Source organism: Myotis davidii, unplaced genomic scaffold, assembly GCF_000327345.1.
Source record: "Myotis davidii unplaced genomic scaffold, ASM32734v1 scaffold743, whole genome shotgun sequence".
Classification (NCBI taxonomy): domain Eukaryota; kingdom Metazoa; phylum Chordata; class Mammalia; order Chiroptera; family Vespertilionidae; genus Myotis; species Myotis davidii.
In genome coordinates, this window is record NW_006296221.1 from 1,291,686 (window position 1) to 1,314,961 (window position 23,276).

Sequence of the window (23,276 nt, forward strand, 5' to 3'; positions counted from 1 at the left end):
GAGACAGCGCTTCACGCTGGGATGCTCAGGGCAGCTTCCACAGAGAAGGTTCCTCCGGACGGGCAGAATGAGAGGCAGAGGAGAGCCGGGAGCATCTTGGCACATCGCTGGGGGTGAGCGGAGAAGCCAGTTTGACCGGAGTAGAAATTTGTAGACCGCGGGACACGAATAGTAGAAAAAACTGTCTTCAGGGCTAGCATGTGGAGAATCTTGATTATCATGGAATTTGGGTTTCTGCTTGCAAAGCAGCAGGGTGTCATGGAAGCTTTGAGAGCAAGAGAAGAGTAAATCAAAGTAGTTCTTTAATTAAAGAGAAGGATTCAATGGCAGAGCACATGCTTGGATAAAGCAGGAGAGAAGAATTAGGCAGGCCAGATGGGATGGAAAGAAAAAAGATTTTTGTTTTTAGTAGACTTTTTATCTGTTTCCTTTCCATTCCATCAGTTCTGCCTAAAAAATGTAGGTCCCGAAACAATACTTAATTGTTTTCCTACACAAAATCCATCTCTGTGGTGGGATGACCATATTCATCACTTTGACTAAAGGGACAAATTGAATGAAAGTGAATGGTTGGTTTAGAGAAACCACTGGTTTGAGTCATTTTCCTCATTTTGTAGATGGCTGAATTGGGTTGGTTTTTATGGGCTCGTTTATCTTTCAGAGACACAGTGTTGTAGGCACATCTTTGAGAACCTAGTTAGGACAGCAAGTGTGTGGTAAACGCTGGCTCTGGGCTAGTGCCAGGAGGATGAAAGAGCTTCTTAGCTCCAGGGGTTTGTGTTGGAATCCAAGACACTGAGAAGAATATATGACAGTTAATGACAGCTAATAACATCTGGGACACAAACATTGTCACCATTGAAATGACTTGGGAAAAGAAGGTGAGAAACAGCAGTGCGTGAAGCCAGTCAGCATCAATTTTGTCCCCCACCCCCACCCCCCAAGGCTTTCATGGAATTCAATAAAAATTTCAAAAACTCCTTGTAGTATTTTACACATTTTCTTGTCTTCTTGCCTGCCTTCCTTCCTTTCTTCCTTCTTCCCTTCCTTCCTTTCTTTTTTACGATTTTTAAAATTGATTTTTAGAGAGAGGAAGGGAGAGGGAGAGAGAGAAACATCAGTGTGAGCACAAAACATTCATCGGCTACCTCTTTGGCTTGTAGTTTGGAAATCTCTGAAACCCACCAGGAAAAAATGCTTTACAGGCCTTTTTACTACATCAAGTCATTTAGAGAAATTAAATTTCTTAAGTCTTAAAATACACACAGGGCTAGTAAACGGTTAATTTTATTTTTGCAGAAACTGATCAGGCAAAAGGCTATGCATCCCATTTTGAGTAATTTATATCCAGGACTATATTTATGATGTGGGGTGTTGAGGCATAACCGATTCTTGTGTATCTCTCCCACCACAGATAGTCGTCACCACCAGCATTGGACATGATTTGAAAAGTTACCACAATCAGACCATTAGGTAAGTGTGATCTTTCTTGTGATTCAAATGTTGCTGAATGAGGGTTAAGGAATCTTCATGCCTTAGCCTTCAACCCTAATGTAGTTTGTTATTCTCACACCTTCTTATTCAGCTTTCCAAGCATGGACTAGTCTGCCCTGTGGCTAGTCTTTGTACTTTTTTTTCTTTCTCCTTTTTGCTGTCCACAAACTCTCCCTTTTGCCCCACAACCTTTTTTCCTAAGCAGGAGAAACTACTTCTCTCTCCAGATCGCATTGTAAATTCTTTCTTTCATGGCACTTCGCATTATTCATTTTCTTTGAAATTATCTTCTACGAAGGATTCTGAAAAATAAATCAAAATATTAATGTTGCTTATTGAGAATGGTGGGTAACGTTGGCCTAGTATAAGACATAAAAGCAGACAGTCTTCATATTTATGTTTACAATCTAAATTTGAAATGTATGCAACTATTGATATTGGTGTAACTTTTCATCTTTATAGAACTGTTCTCTATAAGAATTATAGAAACTGAGAATTGGGTCCCTTGCCTTGTATTTCATAATTTTTTTGAATTTGCTTCTTTATCCCTGTATAATAACATGTGTTAGTGGCAGAACCATGGGGCACCCTTCTTTAGGAACTCAGGATACCTCATCATAGTTTGATAATCCTATGTAATAAAAGCCTAATATGCTAAGTGTCTGGTTGTCCGTTCAACCAATCAAAGCATAATATGCTAATGATATGCTAAGGCCGCCCAACCACTTGCTATAATATGCACTGACTACCAGGGGGCAGACGCTCTGACTGGTAGGTTAGCTTGCTGCTAGGGTCTGGCAGATGAGGACTGAGCGAGACAGGCCAGACTTGCCCTGGAGCCCTCCTGTGGTCTCTCCCCAACTGGCCAACCTCCCTCATCCCAATCCCACAGGCCAGTTCGAGGGACTTCATTGGTGCATGAATTCATGCAATGGGCCTCTAGTTTGTGTGTGTGTGATATATATATATATATATATATCACACACACTCAAACTAGAGGCCCATTGCATGAATTCATGCAATGGGTCTCTAGTTTGTGTGTGTGTGATATATATATATATATATATATATTTTCAAGTGCTTAAGAATGAGTCTAAAGAACAGAAACAAAAATTACCAGCTTAGAACATTTACTGTTTTTTAAAATGTATGTTGGACACCGTGCCTGGGTTGGGATTGGGGGTCATTCCTCCCTCCTGTAGTCATTGACTACACCAAGCACAAAGCTGCCTTTCCAAACACCTCCATTCACTCAAAGGCCCCTCACAACCCATATTTCCTTGAAAGCCAATTATTACAGAAAGGAAAGCAAACAGGAGGAGACAGGGTAATAAAGGGACATACTCTCTACTCCCTACCCCCTGCCTCCCCCCCGCCCCTCACACCCCGCCATTTCTGTTTGCATTTAAGCCAAGATGATTCCTTTTAGGCCCTGGGCACATAGAACAATTCTTAGAGTCATGGCCGGATTAGAGGATTAGAGTTATATGAAAGGCTAAAGAAGTGTTATTCCTTAACCTGCACAGATAGGTCAGTGGTGACTTGATAGCTCTATTGTATGTAGACCAAGGCCCAAGACTGGAGCAGAAGTCTGCAAGTGCACTGATTGGATTTAGACCAGCCCAAAGGCAGTTGGCAGGTGTGAGTTTTGCTGTATATAACAGGTGGCTGTGAGTTCTTTTCTGAAGAGGAGAATAGGAAGTCCTGGGAGTTTTTTGCTTTGGTGAAACAGATGATAGTGGCTCTTTGGAAATCCCTCGAGTGCCCTGTAAAGGAGGCTCCAGAAATTCAGGATTTGTGTTTCAGGATATGAAGTCTAAAATAATCTCTCCCTCAGCCCAGCCTAGCCAGCATGGCTCAGTGGTTGAGCATCGACCTATGAATCAGGAAGTCATGGTTCAATTCCTGGTCAGGGCACATGTCTGGTTGTGGGCTCAAACCCCAGTGGGGGTTGGACAAGAGGCAGCCGATCGATGATTCTCTTTCATCATTGATGTTTCTATCTCTCCCTCTCTCTTCCTCTCTGAAATCAATAGAAATATATTTAAAATAAAATAAAATAATCCCTTCCCTTTTCTCCCTTGACACCCACCTCCAACCCCAGAACATTTATGACAACCAATCGAATTTCATAGGCTCTTTTTCATTTTTTATGTAAAGGTTTCCTTTCCTTCTAAATTCCAGAAATCTAGAGACTGACATGAATAAATCGTAGATGCAGAGGTCACAGTATGATCCAGAGCTGGGAACAGGGTGAGGTGAGAAAGGAAAAAAACAAAGCCAACTACCCTCAGTATTGTATTAGTTTGCTGGGGCTGCTGAAACAAAGTCCCACAAACTGAGTAGCTTCAACCATAGAAATGTATTGTCTCCCAGTCTGGAGACTAGAAGTCCAAGATCACGGTGTCAGCAGAGCCATGCTCCCTCTGGAGGCTCCAGAGAAGGGTCTGGTCCAGACCTCTTTCCCAGCCCTGGCAGTTCTTTGACGTGGGTAGCATAACTCCAATCTTCACATGGTGTTCACATGGTGTGCGTGTCTGTCTTTGCCCAAAGTTCCTCTGATTCTGAGGACCCCAGTCACATGGGATTAAGGGCTCCCAGCATGGCGTTCTCTTAACTTACTACATCTGCAATGACCCTATTTCCAATAGGGCCACATTATGAGGCCCTTGGGAGTTCAGACTTCAACATATGTATGTTGGGGGGGGGGGTACAATTCAACTCATAACAATAATCACAGTAACTAACATTTACTACACTATTTTCTACAATCAAAATTAATGTCAAGAATCCACAATGAACAGACTATCACAATATTAAGAAAATCAGTGTGGTTATAGAAGATTGTAGAGATGAGGGCTGGTTTCCCGGTATATACATACCAATCCAACATCCCAGGTAAAACACCAAAGTGACTCCTTACTTGGCAATATTGGCAGTGCCCACACCCAGGAGTGCCCTCCCCACCACCTCAGCTGCTCTTCCCTGATCCCTGGAACCTCTCCCATCAAACTAAAGAGTTAGCACCAGGCCCATTGGGGTCCTTGTGATTAGATATTTGGAATTGCACTTTCAGAGTGGGCCAAGCCAGTGGACTGAATAGTCCAGATGTTTCTAGAGGTTCCAAGGAAAGCTTCTTCACCTTTTTTTTCTATTTGTTCTTGAAGTACAAGCATAATGGTAGCTGCTCTCCCACAACGTTGGTTTAGGAAGGTCAGTAGCTAAGTGCTCAAAAGTGCAGTGCTACCCATGCATGAAAGACTGCTAGTAACACTTGGTGGCAGGTAACAACCGCAGACCCGTATAGTGTCCAATTCACTCACCTGTCCACCCATCCATTCATCCATTCACTCATCCATCCATCCGTCTGTCCATCTATCCTTCCGTCCATCCATTCATCCATCCATCCATCCATCCATCCATCCATCCATCCATCCATCCATCCATTCACTCATCCATCCATCCATCTGTCCATCCATCCGTCTGTCCATCCATCCTTCCATCCATCTATCCATCCACCCTCTAGTTTATATTCACTCATTCAACACAGCGGCCATGTGGCAGATACAGTGCTGGACTCGGACTAAATACAGTCAGTCCTTGCCTTCCTGGAGCTAAGAAGTCTAGTGGGGGAGACAGATCTTCGACAGATAAAGTCACAAATAAATTTAAAATGACACATTGTGGCGAATGCTGGGAAGAAAAGGAGTAAGGCAGCCTACAAAGATGACAAGGGGTCAGCATTTAGAGCAGGTCCTGAGGGAATGACAGGTTAAAAGATATCTTAACCATTTGATTTTAATTAAAAAGATAGAAATGTACAACCATTGCCAGTCTTTCCAGGTAGGGCCTTTCCTTTGAATATGAATCTCCTGATCAGAGTTCTCTCTGATCTTTTGAGTAAACGGCATGCAGTGTCTGTTTCTCCCAATGAAAAGAAAACAAAGACACTTGTAAAATGATCAGAGCCTAAAATCCATCTAGATGTCTTCGATTTCTTTTTCCAACCTTTTACAATTGTCCTACTTCCACAACAATTTTTAGTAACCTTTTTTTTCTTTCAGAGAGGAAGGGAGAGGGAGTTATAGATAGAAACATCAGTGATGAGAGAGAATCATTGATCGGCTGCCTCCTGCATGCCCCACACTGGGGATCAAACCCACAACCCTGGCATGTGCCCTGACAGGGAATTGAACTATGACCTCCTGGTTTATAGGTCAATGCTCAATCACTGAGCCACACTCTCTGGGCAGTAACCATTTTTTAACTGAGTCTCCTCGAAGTATTCAACTCAGAATGAACAACTTCTTTTTTTACGGAATGAACAACTTCTGCCCCACCCATATTTTATTGGGTAATATAATATTTAATTATATTGTACAATTAAGTGACCATACAATTGACATTAACATGTTTGGAAACAAACACATCTGACTTGTACTAAGCATGTCACTCAAGTGGTGGTAGAAAAAGTCCAACAGTGGACTAGGTTAATAATAATAATCATGAGGTTATGGTGCTTACTATGTGCCAGGCACTGTTCTAAATGCTTTGTTTAAATCCTAGTTCATTGAATCCTCTCAACAACCCAGTAGACAGGTATTATTACTATATTACTATATTTATCCCTTTGATAAAATGAGAAACAAGGCTCCAGCATGCAGGGATGGGCTGTCAGGGGAGTGGGCGGGCTGGTTAAGCAGAGTTCCTGAGAGCTTTTACTCCAGAAGCATTGCTTGGTATTCATGGAGTGCTGGGGATTGTCTCAGGAGGGCAGTTCATGTCTTTCCAAGACCTTGGAAAACAGAGTCAGTGCACGCTCTGAGATGATAACTTTGTGGTCCCACCTAAAAATAGTCGGGGGAGGAGACCATCATCTTCTCCTGGCCCCTCAATTCTGAGATTCTGCAAAGAGAACTAACGGGAGAGGAAGCACTTCTTTTCCATGTGAGTTGCCTTTGTCTACAGCGCGTTCTGGAGCACTCATTCCAACTGCCCTCAGTTGGTGCTGTCTGCATGGGCCCATCTCGGGCCCATCTCGTCACTCTTTTGTCTCCCTCTCCAGCCAGGTGCACCTGCTAAGGGTCAGGTTCCTTGCTAACAGTCAGTCCATCTCCCCCATTTCCCCCACCCCTCACCCTGCTTGCCTTTTTTTGATCCAGCCGCTGGTAGCTTTCTCTGTCCCCATGAGCATCACCCTGGCCTGTTGCCCCTGAGGCTCGCTGGGCTCCTGGCGGCCTGCCTGGCATTTTATTCTCTTTCTTTCTGCTTCCATCTGCCCTCTACGCTTCCTGGCTCTTTGCTCTTTGCCTGGCTTGATGTCCACCCCCACCTACTTGCTGTTCACATATGCTCTCATTGCACCTTTCCTATTTTAATTTTTAAAGAAATAGGAAATTAATGCACATGGTTTTTAAAAAAATAAAATTATATGAACAGGTATACAGTTAGCTGTCTTGCTTCTCTCTCTGCCCCCATCCATTCCACCCTAACATCCCCAAGGGCACCCTGTGCCATGAGGAAATATTGTATTTGTTTCCTGTATACTTACAAAGTTTTTATGCAAATCAATAAAATATATATTCATTTTCCTCTTTCCTAGGTTAAAAGTATACCCTTTGTTCTGCACTTTTGTTTTCATATTCTCACTTAGCAGTGAATTTTGGAGCTCTCTCCAGGTCAGTCCACTGAGCCCCCATCCCTTGTTTAAGCTGTGTAGGGAGAGAGCGCACGGCCAGGCCCCAGCACGGGCGTGGTCAGTCCTCACTGACAGACATCTGGAGTTCGCCAGTCTCTGGCGAATATAATCAAGGTTGCAAGGAACAGCTTTGAGCATTTTATTTGTGCTAACCCTGTTCTTCTTCCATTTTCCTTCCTGATCCTTTGAGTCTTTGAGGACAAAGTGGACTTTCATTGTGTTACTTGTGCTGACCTTTTGTCTTTGGCCAAGACCTTTGACCTTGCTGTGGCCTCCTCCTCCTAACTGAATTTACATAAGTTCTTATTTAATAGGATATGTTTTTAGTTTTCCTCCACAGATGCCTTCTATCCATTCAACAAGGTTTTTTTTTCTTTTAGAGTGAAATAGTTCCTGTTGTGGCCAGCAATTCCAAATAATTTTAATGATTCCAAACATTGTCACCCATCTCAATAGTCATTCCTTTTTGACAGTAATCCAGGCACTCGGCTAGACATTTTATATCTTTCTATTCACTTAATTCTTTTAACGATCCTATAAGTGGGGAGCTAATTGACTAATGAGAAAACTCAGTCCCAGAGAGGTTAAGCGACTGGTCCAAGGTCACACAGCTGGTAAAGGGCAGAATCATAGCCCAAGCCTGCCTAACTCCACCATCATCTCATTTGCTAGAACTCAGAGTGAAGGGCCTATGGGACTTTGGAGTAAGTTAATGAGGGTCAATGCAAGAGTTTCTTTTTCAAAATCTGGTTCAAACACAGAGCCTTTGTGTTTTTCTGTAGATTCCTGGAAGACTTCCATTATAATGACACTGCTGGGTACTTCATTATCGGAGGGAGCAGGTATGTGGCCGGCGTCGCAGGGTTTTTCGGACCTCTGAAATACTACCGTCTCCGCACTCTGCACCCTGCACAGGTGAGCCCTAGGGATCGAGGCAAAGTTTGTGGGTGCTCACGGGCGTGTGGCTCGGGCCTGGAACCCTGTGTAAACAAAAGATTTATTTAAGCGGGATCTCTCATCGGCTCTGTCACCAAACATTATTAATATTGAGTCGTTTCCCCTAGCTAACACGATAATAGATTTCTGTTAACGTTTGGTTCATTTAGTACTCATAAAATGGAAACCATTTACTTCCTCTGTTTTAATAACCACTGGATTAATTATAGAGTAGGTTTTTATCAGGCTGTTGCCCATCCAGTGATTAAACTAATGAAAGGAGAGAGTCTTAGTTATTTGGTAAAGCTTCCTTTAGATGCTATTTTTTAAAGGAGCAACAGAGCAGCCTCGCTAGCAGATGAGGTTCTGTTCACCACGCCCTTCAGAAACTCGGGCCTTCGGCTCACACTCAGGTGGCCAGCCCAGAGGGCTTCATAGCTGCTGTTGGATGGCTCTCACCTCCAAACCCACCCCCAGGTGCACCTGTCCAGTGTCCAGGCCTGCCCACAGTGCTGCTGCCCAGGGAGGAGGCTGCCCCACAACGGCCTTCACAGCCATTGTTTTCTCTGCCTTTGTAAAGAGATCACTGAATACCTGAAAAAGGAACTTTCATTCCTGTGACCCTGTGGGGTTTGTTCTGGAAAAAGCAAGAGGCACTAGACAAAGTCATTGAGGAAAAATGAGGATCCCTCCCACCCATGAGTGCATCTTAGAACCCCAAGTGAGAGTCCTCTATGAAGAGGAAAAAATGAGATTTATTCATTTGTGTGGCCAATACTTATTGAACACCTACTCTGTGCCAGGCTCTGTGCCAGGTGCTGAGGAGTCCAAGGTTAATTAAGACAGTAGCTTTCAGCTTTGCTCAGTGGCAGTATTGTAGCCAATGAGGTTTATCCAAGGTGTGATTATTGCTAATTGAAAAAAAAATAAAGATAGTAGCTTGCAAACTTGTTTTTTGAAGGTGGTCCACAATAAGAAATTTAATATCATGAACAGTACATACGTATGCCCATATATACACACACATATACATATATACACATACATATACACACCCTTGCTACGTTCAGTGTACTCAGATATTTTGTGTTTTATTTTTCTGAAAATCACTGCTTGTGACAGCCACTAAAGTGATTTCATAATCCTCTAATGCAGCGGTTCTCAACCTGTGGGTCGCAACCATCGGAAAACACATATAGCATATCAGATATTTACATTATGATTCATAACAGTAGCAAAATTACAGTTATGAAGTAGCAACGGAAATAATTTTATGGTTGGGGGTCACCACAACATGAGGTAGGTTGAGAACGACTGACACAACCTGTATTTTGAAAACCACTGAGTTGGGACAGGCCTTTATATATATATATTGATTTCAGAGAGGAAGGGAGAGGGAGAGAGAGATAGACACATCAATAATGTAAGAGAATCATTGATCAACTGCCTCATGCACACCCCCTTTCTCCCCAGGGGATTGAGCCCGCAACCTTGGCATGTGACCTGACTGGGAATTGAATCGTGATCTCCTGGTTCACAGGTCAATGCTCAACCACTGAGCCACACTGGCCAGGCCATAAGACAGGCCTTTTTTCTTAAGGAGCTTCCTTATCACTCTTAAGCAAATATGTCATGAAAGAATGTGGTCTGTGCATTCATTCAGATGTGAGCACAGTGTTTGGGAGCACCGAGGTGGGAACATGGCTATAGGCAACCAGGTGAGGGTGGGGTAGGCTGTTAGGGAAGCTTCCTGGAAGTGATGACCTTGACTCTGCCCTTGGAAGTTGCGTAAGAGTCTGTCAAACAGAAGAAAACAGGAGAAGGGCTCCCAGTCAGCTGCACAGCACAGATAGACTTCCTGTCCCTTGAGAACTGAAGGGGAGAGGAATATGATTTTCTGGGGACAGCATGTGGTGGGGAGCAAGAAGAGCGTGGAGGCCTGGCCTCTGGGAAGGCCTGGCATTTAAGAAGCTCTGCGGGGGAGAAGATGCCGCAAAAAGAAGCCAGGAGGAAGTGGCCGAAGCCAGAGTGTCCTTGAATTACATCCTCCCTTTGCAAACCCAGATTGAATGATCTGAGTACAAACAAGCCAGCTGGTAAGGTCAGAGGGAGAAGGACATCAACCCGGACACAGCCTCAAAGGTATTTGATGACAATTGATCACTCGATTTTCTTGCCTTCTTCTAGATTTTTAATCCCCTCCTTGAGAAGCAACTTGCTGAACAAATCAAGTTATATTACGAAAGGTGTGCAGAAGTTCAAGAAATAGTGTCTGTGTACGCATCCACGGTACAACAAGGCAGCAGGAGCCAAGAAGCATGTAAGTATTGAGCTTCAGGAGAGCTATCTTTTTTTTTTAAATATATTTTTATTGATTTTAGAGAGAGGAAGGGAGAGGGAGAGAGAGATGGAAACATCAATGATGAGAGAGAGTCATTGATCGGCTGCCCCTTGAACTCCCCATACTGGGGATTGAGCCCGAAACCCGGGCATGTGCCCTGGCCGGGAATCAAACTGTGACCTCCTGGTTGGTCGATGCCCAACCACTGAGCCATGCCAGCCGGGCCAGGAGAGCAATCTTTAGCTCTGTGCATCTGTGTCAACACATTTGGCTTCTTTCTGACGGGGTTGGAATAGAACATATATGACTTGATCGATGGGGAGAAGTATGACCTCTGCAGACAGATGCAAGGGAAAGTGTGCATTCCACCTGGATTCCAACCAGACCAACGGCCGACAGCAGCCCAGCCTGCCTCATAGCTTTAACCGTACGTGGTTTAGCTTAAGTGCACAAAGGGAAGTGTTTTGAGCCTCACATTTCTTTATTCCCATTCAGAATGGGATCTGAGGCCGGTCTAAGAAAATAAAAATGAATTGGAAAATAAATTAATCATTAGAAACGTTTCCCCATCGGTGCACTTCTGTCTTGGACCATTAATATCTGAATATTAGCTTTCAGAAGTGTTGAACAATGACTTTGTTGTTCGGGGCTCGGTTTTATTTTTTCAATCCTTGAAATCGACTCATGCTGGAAGACATCGGTAATTTGTAACAGAAGGAATGAGTTTCAAATAGAAGGCTTTCGTGCCTGCTCAGAGTTGCGCGGACATCCTTTCACTCATATGGGGTGTGTTTCTGTTATAAAATGGGTCTCGTCTTGTCTTCCAACATTCCAGCTCGGATCTGGCACTTAGCAATTTCTCTGTGCTAGGGATCTTGATGTGGTGGCAATAGAGTTAGTCACATATGTTCCTTCTGGAAGAGAAGTTCCTCTGGGGCCTTTGCCATCAGCAAAAGCAAATTGAGTATTTCAGTGCTGCCCCCATATCTCATCATCTCCAGAACTGAACTTCCCGATTCAGGCCAGGGAGGAATGGATGTGTCATGAACATACCCCAGTCCCATAGGGTTCGCATAGCACGGTTCTGAGGAGTGATTGAAGGTGGCGATAGGTAAATGTGGAAGGACAGCTCTTCTGCAATTCGATTTAAGAATAGGCTATACTGGTCCCCAGCTACTGCTCTCACTGCTGAATCATCCAGAAAATATGATGCTGTCAGAAGAGGTGGGGGGAGATATATAGGAATAGGAATGTCCTGAGCAGGAAAGAAACTGGTATTGATAGCTGATGACACTATAGGAGAGGTAGCCTGCGTGGACAGGCCAGCCTGGCATGCTGATCTGTTTGGGGCATTGGGATGATTTTCCTATCATCTACCGTCTTGTGTCCCCAGGGATCGTTGGACTTTGCTCCTCAGCTCACACTGCCAACAAAATGGCCTAGATATTGGCCTCCTGGGGACCAGTCCGAGGCCAGCTGCTCATTCTGTAGAATTATTCAACAGCCATCAGCAACTTTGGCACATTTCCCTAGGACTTGGCTTTGAATTTGTGACCTCAAGGCAAAGGCATCGTACCAATTTCAAATCCCTAATGCAGCCCAACCCATATCCAGTAACGGTACATCTGACCTCTTATTTCTAGTTCCCCTTAGGGGGAAAGGGTGCAGAGAGGTGAGACTTACCCCGTCCTGAGGGGAGTGGTATCTTATGCTTCCCTCTCCTGCAGGTAACCTGCGGAACTCCTACTTGGACCTGAGGCGCAGGTACGGGAGACCCTCCACGTGCAGAGCCTTCCCCTGGGAGAAGGAGCTGAGAGCCCAGCACCCCGGCTTGTTCCAGTCCTTGATGGAAATGGGTCTGCTGACGGGTAAGTGTGTCTCTGCCTTGCCTTTGGACGCCGGTTAGGAAGGCTCCCTGTTTTCCCACCCTCTTTGGTGATTTATGCCTCCAAGTTATTTTTAACCCTAGTCTTCTAGCTTAACTTTAAATTTAAATTCTGCCTTATCCACAACCCTCAATATATCTATGCACACTTCCAACACTAAATACAAAAACTTATATTTAGGAATCGCTTGAGCAACTCTTTTTTTTTTTATTGATTTCAGAGAGGAAGGGAGAGAGATAGAAACATCAATGATGAGAAAGAATCATTGATCAGCAGCCTCCTGCACTCCCCCTGCTGCTAGGGATCAAGCCCAAAGCCCAGGCATGTGCCCTGCCTGGGAGTGAAACCGTGACCTCCTGGTTCATAGGTCGGTGCTAAACCACTGAACCACCCTGGCTGGGTGCTCAAGCAATTCTTTAGTTAAAGCCAAAGCCTCAAGTGGACAGCCTGCAGCCAGAGCTGGTCCCCAAATGCAGTTGGTTTGGCTCAAATGTTGTTGATTAAAAAATAAAAAAGTTACCAGTAACAAAAAACCTTGTGTAAAAATGCAAATTTTTAGCTTTTCTCAAAACATTCAAAGACCTGGCAACCTGGCCTACGTCGCAGCAACCCTGGAGGCAAGAGAACGCTCAGGCCATTCATAGCCTCTTCTCTCTATTTCAGCAGCACCTGCCTACCTCTTTCATGGGCCTCACCTGCCTGCCCGATAGACACTTGAACTTGAGACCCCTGATTTAAAGTGCACTTTAAATAGCATCTCAAGAATCTTTCCAAATGTGGCCAACTTCTCCCCTTGCGATTTGGGTTTGCTCAGAAATTCAGTACACCCTGTAAGGCCATGAGTTCTCTTGAAACCATGTCATTTAGGAAGAGGAGAGAAGCTGAGATGTGCAGTCTGGGGAAGGGGACTCAAAGGGGAAGGTGATGATAATTATCTTAGTGGTCAGAGGCAACCCCTGGTGTTCCCGGCACATGGCTAGATCCTGTGCCAAGGCATTGCCGAAACTGACTTCTGCTTCATGTAAGAAGGAATTCAAGCCCTATGGGATATTTCATCTTTCATTCATTGATACTTGCTGAGTGACGGCTTAGTTACTTGGCTAGATTTCAGAGGTAAGTAAGACAATACAAAGCCCCTGCCCTTGAGGCACAGACTTGAAAGCAAGGAAAAAGGGCAATAATATTGAATAAAGGCTGTGGAAGTAAATGGTAAAAGAAGAGAGGGGTCGTTGTACCTGAGGGGTTGGGATGTTCAGAGAAGGTTTCCTGGGGGAGGTGACGCTGGAACTGATATTTGAAGGGTCAGTAGGTATTTCCCAGGTAAGTAAATGGGGATGGGCACTGTAGGCAGAGTAGCTGCAGGGAGGTGGAAACAGCACAGCAGTGTTAATGATGGATGGGCAGGGGGTTGGGAAGCAGGAGAAGGCTGGAGAGGAATGATTCCCACCAGAGCTCAGACACCATTGGAAGAGTTTGGGCTTTACCTTGTTAGGTGACAAGGACCTGTTGAAGGGCTTCAGGCAGTGGGTAGAGGTGGGATGAGATTTGGGTTTTTGATGTCCCTCTGGCAGCCATGGGAGGCTGGGAGGAAGCAGGGCTGTGGAGCTGGAAGCAGGGAGTCCATTGCTATGGTCCAGGGGGAGAAGACGCAGGCCTGAACGGGACAGGGGTCGTGTGACAGCATAGCCTCTGGACCAGGTGGCCTGGGCCCCCTTTGAACGTAGCACACCTACTAGCTGTGTGATCTTGATCCAGTTGCTTCATTTCTCTGAGCCTCAGTTTCCTCATCTGCATACTGGGGGTGATAATGGTACCTCTCTCCTAGTGTTGAGTTAAATGAGTTGATAGAAATATAAAATACTCAGAACAGTGTAGCACACAGTAAGCTCTTTATAAGCATTGTTTCTGAACCTCGGTGCTGTTGACATTTTGGACTGGATTCTCTGTGGTGTGGGATCTGTCCTGTGCTTTGTGGGATGCTAAGCTGTGTTTCGGGCCTCTATCCGCTAAGTATCAGTAGCACTCCCTCCCTCCCCATGACTCCCTTCTCAGGTGGACAACCAACAATGTCCTCAGGTGTTGCCAAATGTCCCCAAAGAGCCAAATTGCCCCTCGTTGAGTGTAGGGTGATAAGGTGTTAGGGCTCTTATCACCCGGCAGAGACAATTCCCAGGTTTTTGTTGGTCATCGCAGTGGAGCCGCCCTGCAAGACAGGCGACCAGGAGAGGGAGGCCCATGCCAGACAGTGTAGGCGAAATTGGTTTATGAGATTTCCAATCATATTTAAATGTCGTTTTGCCGATTGGGAACATGAGCGAATCAATTTCACAATTCTTTTTAAAGTAAATACTCTCAATAGAATCTTTTCATGTTGTTTTTACAGCTCAGAAGTTTTGTTTATAAGAATTTAGAACGATTTCTTCTCTGTGGAGTTCTGGAAATGGAATTTAATTAAAAACCCAAATCATGTGCTCCCCAAACCCGACGACTTCCCGGGCTGTGGTGCTGCCGACTGTCACATGGCAGCCGGCTGTGAACACCACTGACCCCAAGGGCCACCCCAACCCCCGTTCCGCCTTCAGCCCCTATTCTTCCAGGTGACGTTGGAGGCCTCTGCAGAGGAGGCGCACAGGGTCCTCATTTAAATTCATCCCTACCTGGCACACTGCCCTCGCTTGGGCTGTCACAGCTCTCCCACTCACCCTGGAGAGCCTGGTGCTAGACACTGTGCCCATTTTCTAACAAGGCTGCGAGAAATGCAGAACACTTGATTTCATAAATTGAGGGTAAAAAAAATAAGTGTACAGTTTTTAACGTATCTTTCCTCTGGTCTATAAATAGAAGAGTAGTAAGACTGGTGTGACTGTGTTTCTGTTCCTGGGCTCTCACATACCTTTCCTCCCAAGCTCATCTTGCTGGGAGTGAGTGTCTGGCTGGCTTTGGAGGGCTCTGAGCCACTCGAGTTAATAGGGACTGTGTTCGCAGTGCTTTCTGCCGCCGCCCCGAGCTGTCCAGTTTGCTGACTGGTGGACTTGAATAAAGTCCGTCCTCATCGTAGTACAGTTCTCATTTCTTTTTTTTGAAACATCGATGAGAGAGAAACATCGATCAGCTGCCTCCTGCACACTCCCCACTGGGGATGTGCTCACAACCAAGGTACATGCCCTTGACCAGAATCAAACCTGGGACCCTTGAGTCTGCAGGCCGATGCTCTATCCACTGAGCCAACCCGTTTAGTGCAGTTCTCATTTCTGAGATATACTCGGAGGATGGACTCAAGGATCAGGTGTTTGATGCTTGGAATTCTTGCTGTGGGAACTGACTAGGTGCAGACACAAAGGAGTTTAACTGTCTCTGGAACTTCTTTTCTTTTTTAAAATTTATCTTTATTGTTGTAAATATTACAGATGTCCCTCCTTTTCCCCCCACTCTCACCAGCCCCCCGCCCTGACTTCACCACACTATGGTCTGTGTCCATGAGTTATGCATATACGCATCTGAGTTCTTTGGTTAATCTCTCCCCAGCCCCAATTCCTCTTAACTCTGAGATCCTCAGTCTGTTGCATGCTCCCATGTCTCTGGATCTATTTTGTTTGTCAGTTTATTTTGTTCATTAGGTTCCACATGTGAGTGAGGTTGTCTGGAGAGTATGATGCTGAGTGAAATAAGCCAGTCAGGGAAGGATAAGCATCACATGCGTCAGGAATTTCTTAGGTCACTCCTGTCACAACTTTCCATTCCCCCCTCTCCTCTCCTCCCTGCCTTCCTTCCTCCTTCCCTTCCCTTCCCTTCCCTTTCTCCCTCCCTCATCCTCCCTCCCTCCTTCCCTTCCTCCCTCCCTCTCTCCCTCCCTAAACAAGTGTTGACTGAATGCCCTCTGTGAGCCAGGACAGGACAGCAATGGGTCCATGTTTCTTTAAATTTAGGGAAATATAAAGAAAACACCAACACCCCTAATTTCTACCAAGGGAATTACTTTATGGAATTTTCTTTTCCTGGCATTTTGAAAAGAAAGAAAAAAATAAGACAGCGTGAGACACTGGCCTGTGATTTCCGGTTCTTGGCGACAGCGTCCCTCTTCTTGGCAGCCTCTCCTCAGCGAGAAGGCCGACTCCACTTCCCGGCGGCCATGCGTGTGCGTCTCGGACTGGAGAGTGTTCTCTCCCCACGCTGTGTGATTTCAGGCGGATCGTCGGCCCTCACTGTCAGCTCACAACACACTTCAGAGGAGCCTGAGAACCTTGCAGGGGGTGGGGAAGGGTCAGCAGCTCGGGCTTCACTAGCAACTGGCAGAGAGAGTGTTCCCTGCATTCCGGCCAAGTGCCATCAGGAGCGGTCACCACTGTCCAAGGTGCCCAACGGTGGGGCTGTGTGTCCTCCTGCAGAGGAGAATCACCAAGTATTCCCACGGCACTCCTTCAGGACTAGAATTAAAAGTATAGCCTGGCCCGCATGGCTCAGTGGTTGATCTATGAGCCAGGAGGTCACAGTTCAGTTCCCAGTTGGGGCACATGCCCGGGTTGTGGGCTTGATCCACAGTATGGGATGTGCAGGGGGCAGCTGATCAGTGATTCTCTCTCATCATTGATGTTTCTATCTCTCTCTCCCTCTCCCTTCCTCTCTGAAATCAGTAAAAACATTTTTTTTTAAAGTATATACAAGTATACATATTTGTGTGGTAAAACACAAATGACAACATTCCCCATTTTGAAGTGTAAAGTAGTGTTAAGGACCTTCACATTGTTGCTCAGCAGATCTCTAGAACTTTCTCATCTTGTAAAACTGAAACTGTACCTACTGAACAACATCTCCCCAACCCCCTCAGGCCCTAGTCACTGCTGTCCTACTTTCAGTCCCTATGAACTTGGCTATTCTGGATACTTCATATTAAGGAAATCCTACAGTATTTGTCTTTTGATGACTGGCTTATTTCACTTAGCATGAAGTCCTCAAGGTTCTTCAGCGTTGTAGCATGTCAGAACCTTCTTCCTTTTTAAGGCTGAATGATATTCCATTGTTACGTAGACCACATTTTGTTTGTCCATTCATCCACTGATGGACGGTTGGGTTGCTTCTCCCTCGTGGCTATTGTGAATGGTGCTGCTATGAGCATGGGTGTGCAAATATCTCTTCAAACTTGGCTTTTAGTTCTTCTGAATATATACTCAGAGGTGGGATTGCTGAATCATTTGATAATTCTGTTTAATTTTTTGAGGACCAACCATACCGTTTTTCTTAGTGGCTGCATCATTTTAGATTCCCACCAACAGTGCATAAGGATTATAATTTCTCCACATTCTTGCTAATACTTGTTATATTCTGTGTTTTAAAAAATATATTTTTATTTACTTCAGAGAGAGGAAGAGAGAGGGAGAGAGAGATAGTAACAATAATGATGAGAGAGAATCATTGATTGGCTGCCTCCTACAGGCCCCATTGGGGATCCAGCTCACAACCTGGGCATGTGCCCTGACTGGGAATTGAACCCTGACCTCCTGGTTCAGGAGTTGACACTCAACCACTGAGCTACCAGGTTCTGGTGTTTTTATTTTTTTTTATTTTTTGATAGTAGCCATCCTCATGTTTATAATTTATATACTGGAGAAAGTCTGGTTTAACAGCAATTAAGAATAATGCTGTCATAAAAAAAAAAGAATAATGCTGTCATAAAATGACATAATGTCTATGAAAGAGCTTTGAGGATGGAAAGGTAGCATAAGGATGTGAGGGATGGGGTTGTCTGAATAGAACTCATCCACTCTGCCCGAGGTGACAGCCATGTGGTCCCGTATGTGCCTCTGTCACTCACTCAGTTGCAAGCTTGTTGAGGGCAGTGCAAGCACTGTAGTAAGGTGTCCCACTTATACTCCTAATTCTCCACAGTGCTGGGCATACATTAGCTGCTTAGCTACCATTCTTGCCTATGACCCTACCCAGCGTGTTTCTGCATCATTCCCCTCAAAGAACATACCTCACCCACCCACGCTTCTCAGCTCACCTGCCCTGCAAACGGCCTTCAAGTCCCACCTCAGGTCCTGCCTCCTCACGTCATCTTTCCTGCCCCCCAGGCAGACGGCTCCATCTCCCAGGCTGTCCCTGCCAGCGGGTAGGTTTCCCCTTTACAGTCGCTGTACTACTGCGTTACAGTGGATTTGCCCGTCCGATTCCACAGTGGAGCGTACATGACAGGAGCAGGAGTAGGATTTCTTTGAAGCCCCTCAGGAAGTATTTGATGAGGAACTGAATGCACTCTCGGTGAATAGGGGATCCCATTGGAAGGACTAACACAGTCTTTGTTGGGTCAGTGAGTCACTCCAGGAGCGAGGAGTTAGACTTCTGGGAGACACAGGTTCAAGGTCTGCCCTAGCCAAGCCGTGACACCACTCCAGCCCGAGAGTTCTGTGGGCTTATTTGCGTTCTCTCTGTATTGTTCTCATTTCTCGCACACTCCTTAGCCTGTGACTTCTCAGGAGCTGCTGTCCTGGCTCCGAAAACAGCTCTACAAATGTAGCTCTGTTTCCAGGTCTCCCAGGACACTGTTCCCCAACTCTCCCCGGCAACAAGAGACCAGAATCCCTCTTGGTCTATGCACGCCCATTACAAAAGGACTCTCACCATGGGGCCCTCACAGTTCTTGCCTTCGGATGCCTGCAGTCTAGTTGCTGACGTATATGGGTGCCCGGATGTAAAACAGCCCCTAGGTCCAGAGCACCCACGTGTTGGGTACCTCCGAATACTATGCTGGGCCCTGGGGCGACTGTGGTGAACAGCATGGACCAGCCCCCACACGGATCTCTGTCAAGTGCCAGGGAACGAGGGGGCGGGAGGCTTCTTCATGCTGACAGCTGATGCGCTGCTAACCTGGTGTAAAATGCAGCTGTCCCCTCTGGTGGTTCCCACTCTGAAGTATCGTAGGACGAATGCCTCACCTCCCAGAGTTGGCATGCCTTTGAATTAAAGGTGGCAGCGCTGCTCGGGGGGGCCCCAGCTATATGCAGTGCATAGAGATGTGGCAGAAACACTCACCCTGCCTCCCAGCATGCCTGGCTGCTGCCCTGCATCCCTAAGTCCTTGCTTGGCTCCGGAATTCTCCTGGACCGCTCTGTCCCGCAGCTCGCCACTGTCCAGCTGCTGGCTGGCATCCAACACTGGACCCCATGCTTAGGTCTTCAGGGGGGCCATGCTGATTGGCCAGCCTCTGCGTGGTTTCCTGGGGAACCTCCAGTTCTCCAGGAAAATGGCTCCTGGCAGAGCATGGAAATTGCCCTATTAGCATTCGGGCTTTTTCTGACGCTAGGTCAGTAGTATTTCAGGACACACGCTTTTTCACTATTTCAGAGATGTGCGGCTATTTCTTTTGCTCTCCTTCACTTTTCCTTGTTGAAACGGAATGCTTTGAACCCCCAACCCCTTTGAACGGGTGGCATCCAGGGAGAAGGGGTGGTGGGGACTGGGCTGGTAAGAGGCTGGGATGACAATGGCAGGGGGCCTGGAGGCCAGAGAGAGCTGGTTGTGAAAGAAGTGAGAAAGGGCACAGAGACTCCGTGCAGGTGGGATCTGAAGAAAGGGAGAGACAAGTGAGGGAAACAGGTGAGCTGGCTGGCCCCTCTGGACATCTGCCTGAGGCCAGAACTGCTTGCTCCCTTTTATCCTGCTCTGGACACCTCTGAGCCTGTGGCTCCGGGAAATCTGAGCTCTGCCAGCAAATGGTTCTAGGGAGAAGGCCAGGTCTGAGGATGGGCTCGGCCCCCAGGGCGGACACCATCTGTGTTTCCCTGCAGGGCCAGGGCCGGACTCCCGCCCCAGGCTTTGCCGTGCTGAGCTGCTGAGCAGGGGAAGAGGTGCCTCCGCACAATATGCCGAGGTTGCCGGCAGCACTGGCTTCACTCTAATTTGTTATTAACTCTTCTCATTTTGGCCCACAATTGCAGTGTTTATGTGGAGACTCTGAAATGCAGAGCATGGAAATGATGTTACTTAATAACTCCCGGATACTGTGTCCTTTAAGGGCTATTTCATTGTTGTTCGTTGCAGAGCCATCATCTTTATTTTTTTTTATTTAAGAAAGCATACATTATAATTTTTTTTAACTCACAGAAGCACAAAGAAAGGGCCATATTTTTCCTGCCCAGATAATCCCTGATGACAGTACGGAACGCTGGGAAGGAAGGGACAGAGGGAGGGAAGGGAGGAGGGAGAGAAATTCCATGTATAAAACCAGAAAATTTGCACAATACAGTGAAGTACAAATAGTTTCCTTTTGAGATCGAAATAAGCTACCCCCTTAGGTCTCGGGAACCCAGTGGGGCTCACCCGATCAGAATGCAAATGAGGAACACCCTGTGTTTTTTAAACCAGTACACTTGGCGAAGATCTTCTTTTTCTGGTTAAATGACATTTTCTCCTTTCACTTTTTTCCCACTTTCTAACTTCTACTTTGGATGCATTACACCTTTTGGAAGCTTGGAACTAAAAATGACTTTCCTATTGATGTCCCATTCCTCTCCCAAGAAATGAGTCTGTCGCCTTCTGAATTCTCAATCACTCCAGCCAGTGGCTACCTTCTCATTTTCTGCTTTTTTGCCTCTTTTAACGATAAGTGCACACATAGTGACCTTCTGACGTTGCTATAAAAAAGAAAAAGGAGGGAAATAAACATTGCTGTGCTACCTGGAAAATAGTAAGGATTAATTAACTGGTGATGACGGTTGTGTCCTTCGCTTCTGATGCAGGAAGAAGAAAATGGGAAAATGTCTCTTTTTTCCTATTTTGTTTGTTTTTCAGTACACCATTAATCTCCATAAACAAGGCATGTTTTTTTTTTTAGTTACAGCTCTACTAGAAAAAAATGCATATGCGAAACCAGATGGGTGAAATTAACAGTTTCATTAAACTGGTTTTCAAATTGCCAGTTCAACAATTATCACCAGTGACATCATGGCTTGGCTTTTGTGCTACAGTTAGAATTTGAACTTTAAAGAATGTGCAAAAAGGAGCAGTTTTACTCTAGACTTATTTTTTTTTTTATTATATTCGCTAGTGCAGAAAATTGTTTCGATGCTTTTGCAGAGAAAATACTGATTGGTACTGTTTGGGGGGAAATTTATTTTAATGTGTGAAAGCACTAGCGAAGCCTTCTTAACCTGCCCACGTTTCCGTGTACAGTGTTTTTGCGCTAAGGCTTAGAGCTTCGTCAATGATCTCCCCTTTGCTCCGCATTCTCCAGCAATCCCAGCTACCTGCACACTCGGCTAATGATTTCTGGGGTTCTGTGCCAGGGGTCGGCGGGGCGAGTGTTTCATTTGGAGCTCCATTTGGTTTGGAGTCTCTTCTCTCCTCTGAGCCCACAGAGCCCGTGGGCACTCAGGCAGAACTCATCATCTCGGTTGGGGGTTTGGCAGAACAGGTGAGGCAGGGATGAGTTGTTAACAAAATGCTAATGTTGCCCTGCTCTAAGTGCGGACAGTAGGGCATCGGAGATGGTACATATTTAAAAGTAAACATATGGCCTGGCCGGAGTGGCTCAGTTGGTTGAGCATCATTGTTCTATGCACTGAAAGGTTGCTGGTTCAATTCCCGGGCAGAGCACATACCTGGGTTGCAGGTTTGATACCCAGTCGGGGAGCATCCGGAAAGTAACTGATTGATGTTTCTCTCTCAGATTGATGTTCTCTCCTCTCTCTCTCTCTCTCTCTCTCTCTCTCTCTCCCTCTCTCTACGTATTCCTCAGGTGAGGGTTAAAAAAAAGGAAGTTTAAAAGTAAACATATAAGTAAACATATGCACAAACAGAAGTAGGATTTACTTTGCAGCTCCATCGAGTGCTGCAGGCACTGCACCCAGTGAAGGTTCGCATCCTACCTAAGGGTGGAGCAGGATGGAATTCTTCTCTCAACTAGGCAAAGGGAACATCCAAACTGAGATCGCCAGACTCCTGGTGGGAAAGGGTGTTGTTACTCAGATACACCCTACAGATGAGCAGAGGGAACTGTTCAAGGATGTTCACTGCCATCTTGTTGGTTATAGCAAAACCAAGGGAAGCAACCCAGGAGTCTAAAAATAGAAAACTGGCAGGACAACAGCACTTGTTTAGAATGCAATCCTATTGAAGCTTTAGAATGAATGAGCTTCTCACAGCCACAGGCAGATACTCAAGGGATATGATTAATTTAAAAAATATATGTTTTATTGATTTTGAGAGAGAGAGAGAGAAACATGGATTGGTTACTTCCCCTATGCACCCCAGCTGGGGATCGAACCTGTAACCTGAGTATATGCCTTTACTGGGAATCGAACCAGCGACCTTTTGGATCATAGGAGGGCACTCAGCCAACTGAGTCAGACCGCCAGGGCTGAGATATGGTTAATTTCTAAAAGTTGAGGGTCAGAATCTATAGGAACTTTTTGGAAGAAATATGTGTATGTATATATGCAAAGAGATGTGTATATGAATTATTGTCTGTGCAAAGGAAAAGCCTGGGAGCATGTGTACCAAGCTTTTAACAGTGTTTCCCTTTGCTATTAAAGAAGGCTCGGGAGAATATTTATTTAAATTATGAGAATCATTTTGCTACCCCTGACATGAAAACATTGAATTACTTGATTGTTTCTTCAATTCTTATTTTATAATGATTCTTCGTATTAAAATATCCAAAAGCAGCAGCATTTTCTCAAAATCTTCATTAGAATCATATATGCTGCCTGTTTGCAGCCCATTTTTAATTAGTGAAGAAAACTTTAATGGAGTTTATTGTACTTTTGAAGCCAAATCCCTGAAACAATGACTACTTCTAATGATAAAGACGGCACTATTTTTAAATCTCCTGAGAATAAATGGGTTTTAATTTGGGGGCGGGGGAAGAAGGATAAGGACAGAAGGAACTTCTGTTTTTTTTTTTTTTGGGCAGGGGAAGAAGGATAGG

At 45.4% G+C, this 23,276-nt stretch overlaps 1 protein-coding gene across 2 annotated transcripts in view; it reads left to right on the plus strand.

Moving 5' to 3' along the window:
* Positions 1-23,276, plus strand: part of SEL1L3 (SEL1L family member 3) — an 89,963-nt gene that overhangs the window by 15,619 nt on the left and 51,068 nt on the right. For both annotated transcript variants that reach the window (XM_015568692.1, XM_015568693.1), the window contains exons 5-8: positions 1,415-1,473; positions 7,975-8,107; positions 10,316-10,448; positions 12,197-12,337. In XM_015568692.1, the coding sequence (XP_015424178.1) occupies positions 1,415-1,473; positions 7,975-8,107; positions 10,316-10,448; positions 12,197-12,337 (466 nt within the window). The remainder of the gene's footprint in view (positions 1-1,414; positions 1,474-7,974; positions 8,108-10,315; positions 10,449-12,196; positions 12,338-23,276) is intronic.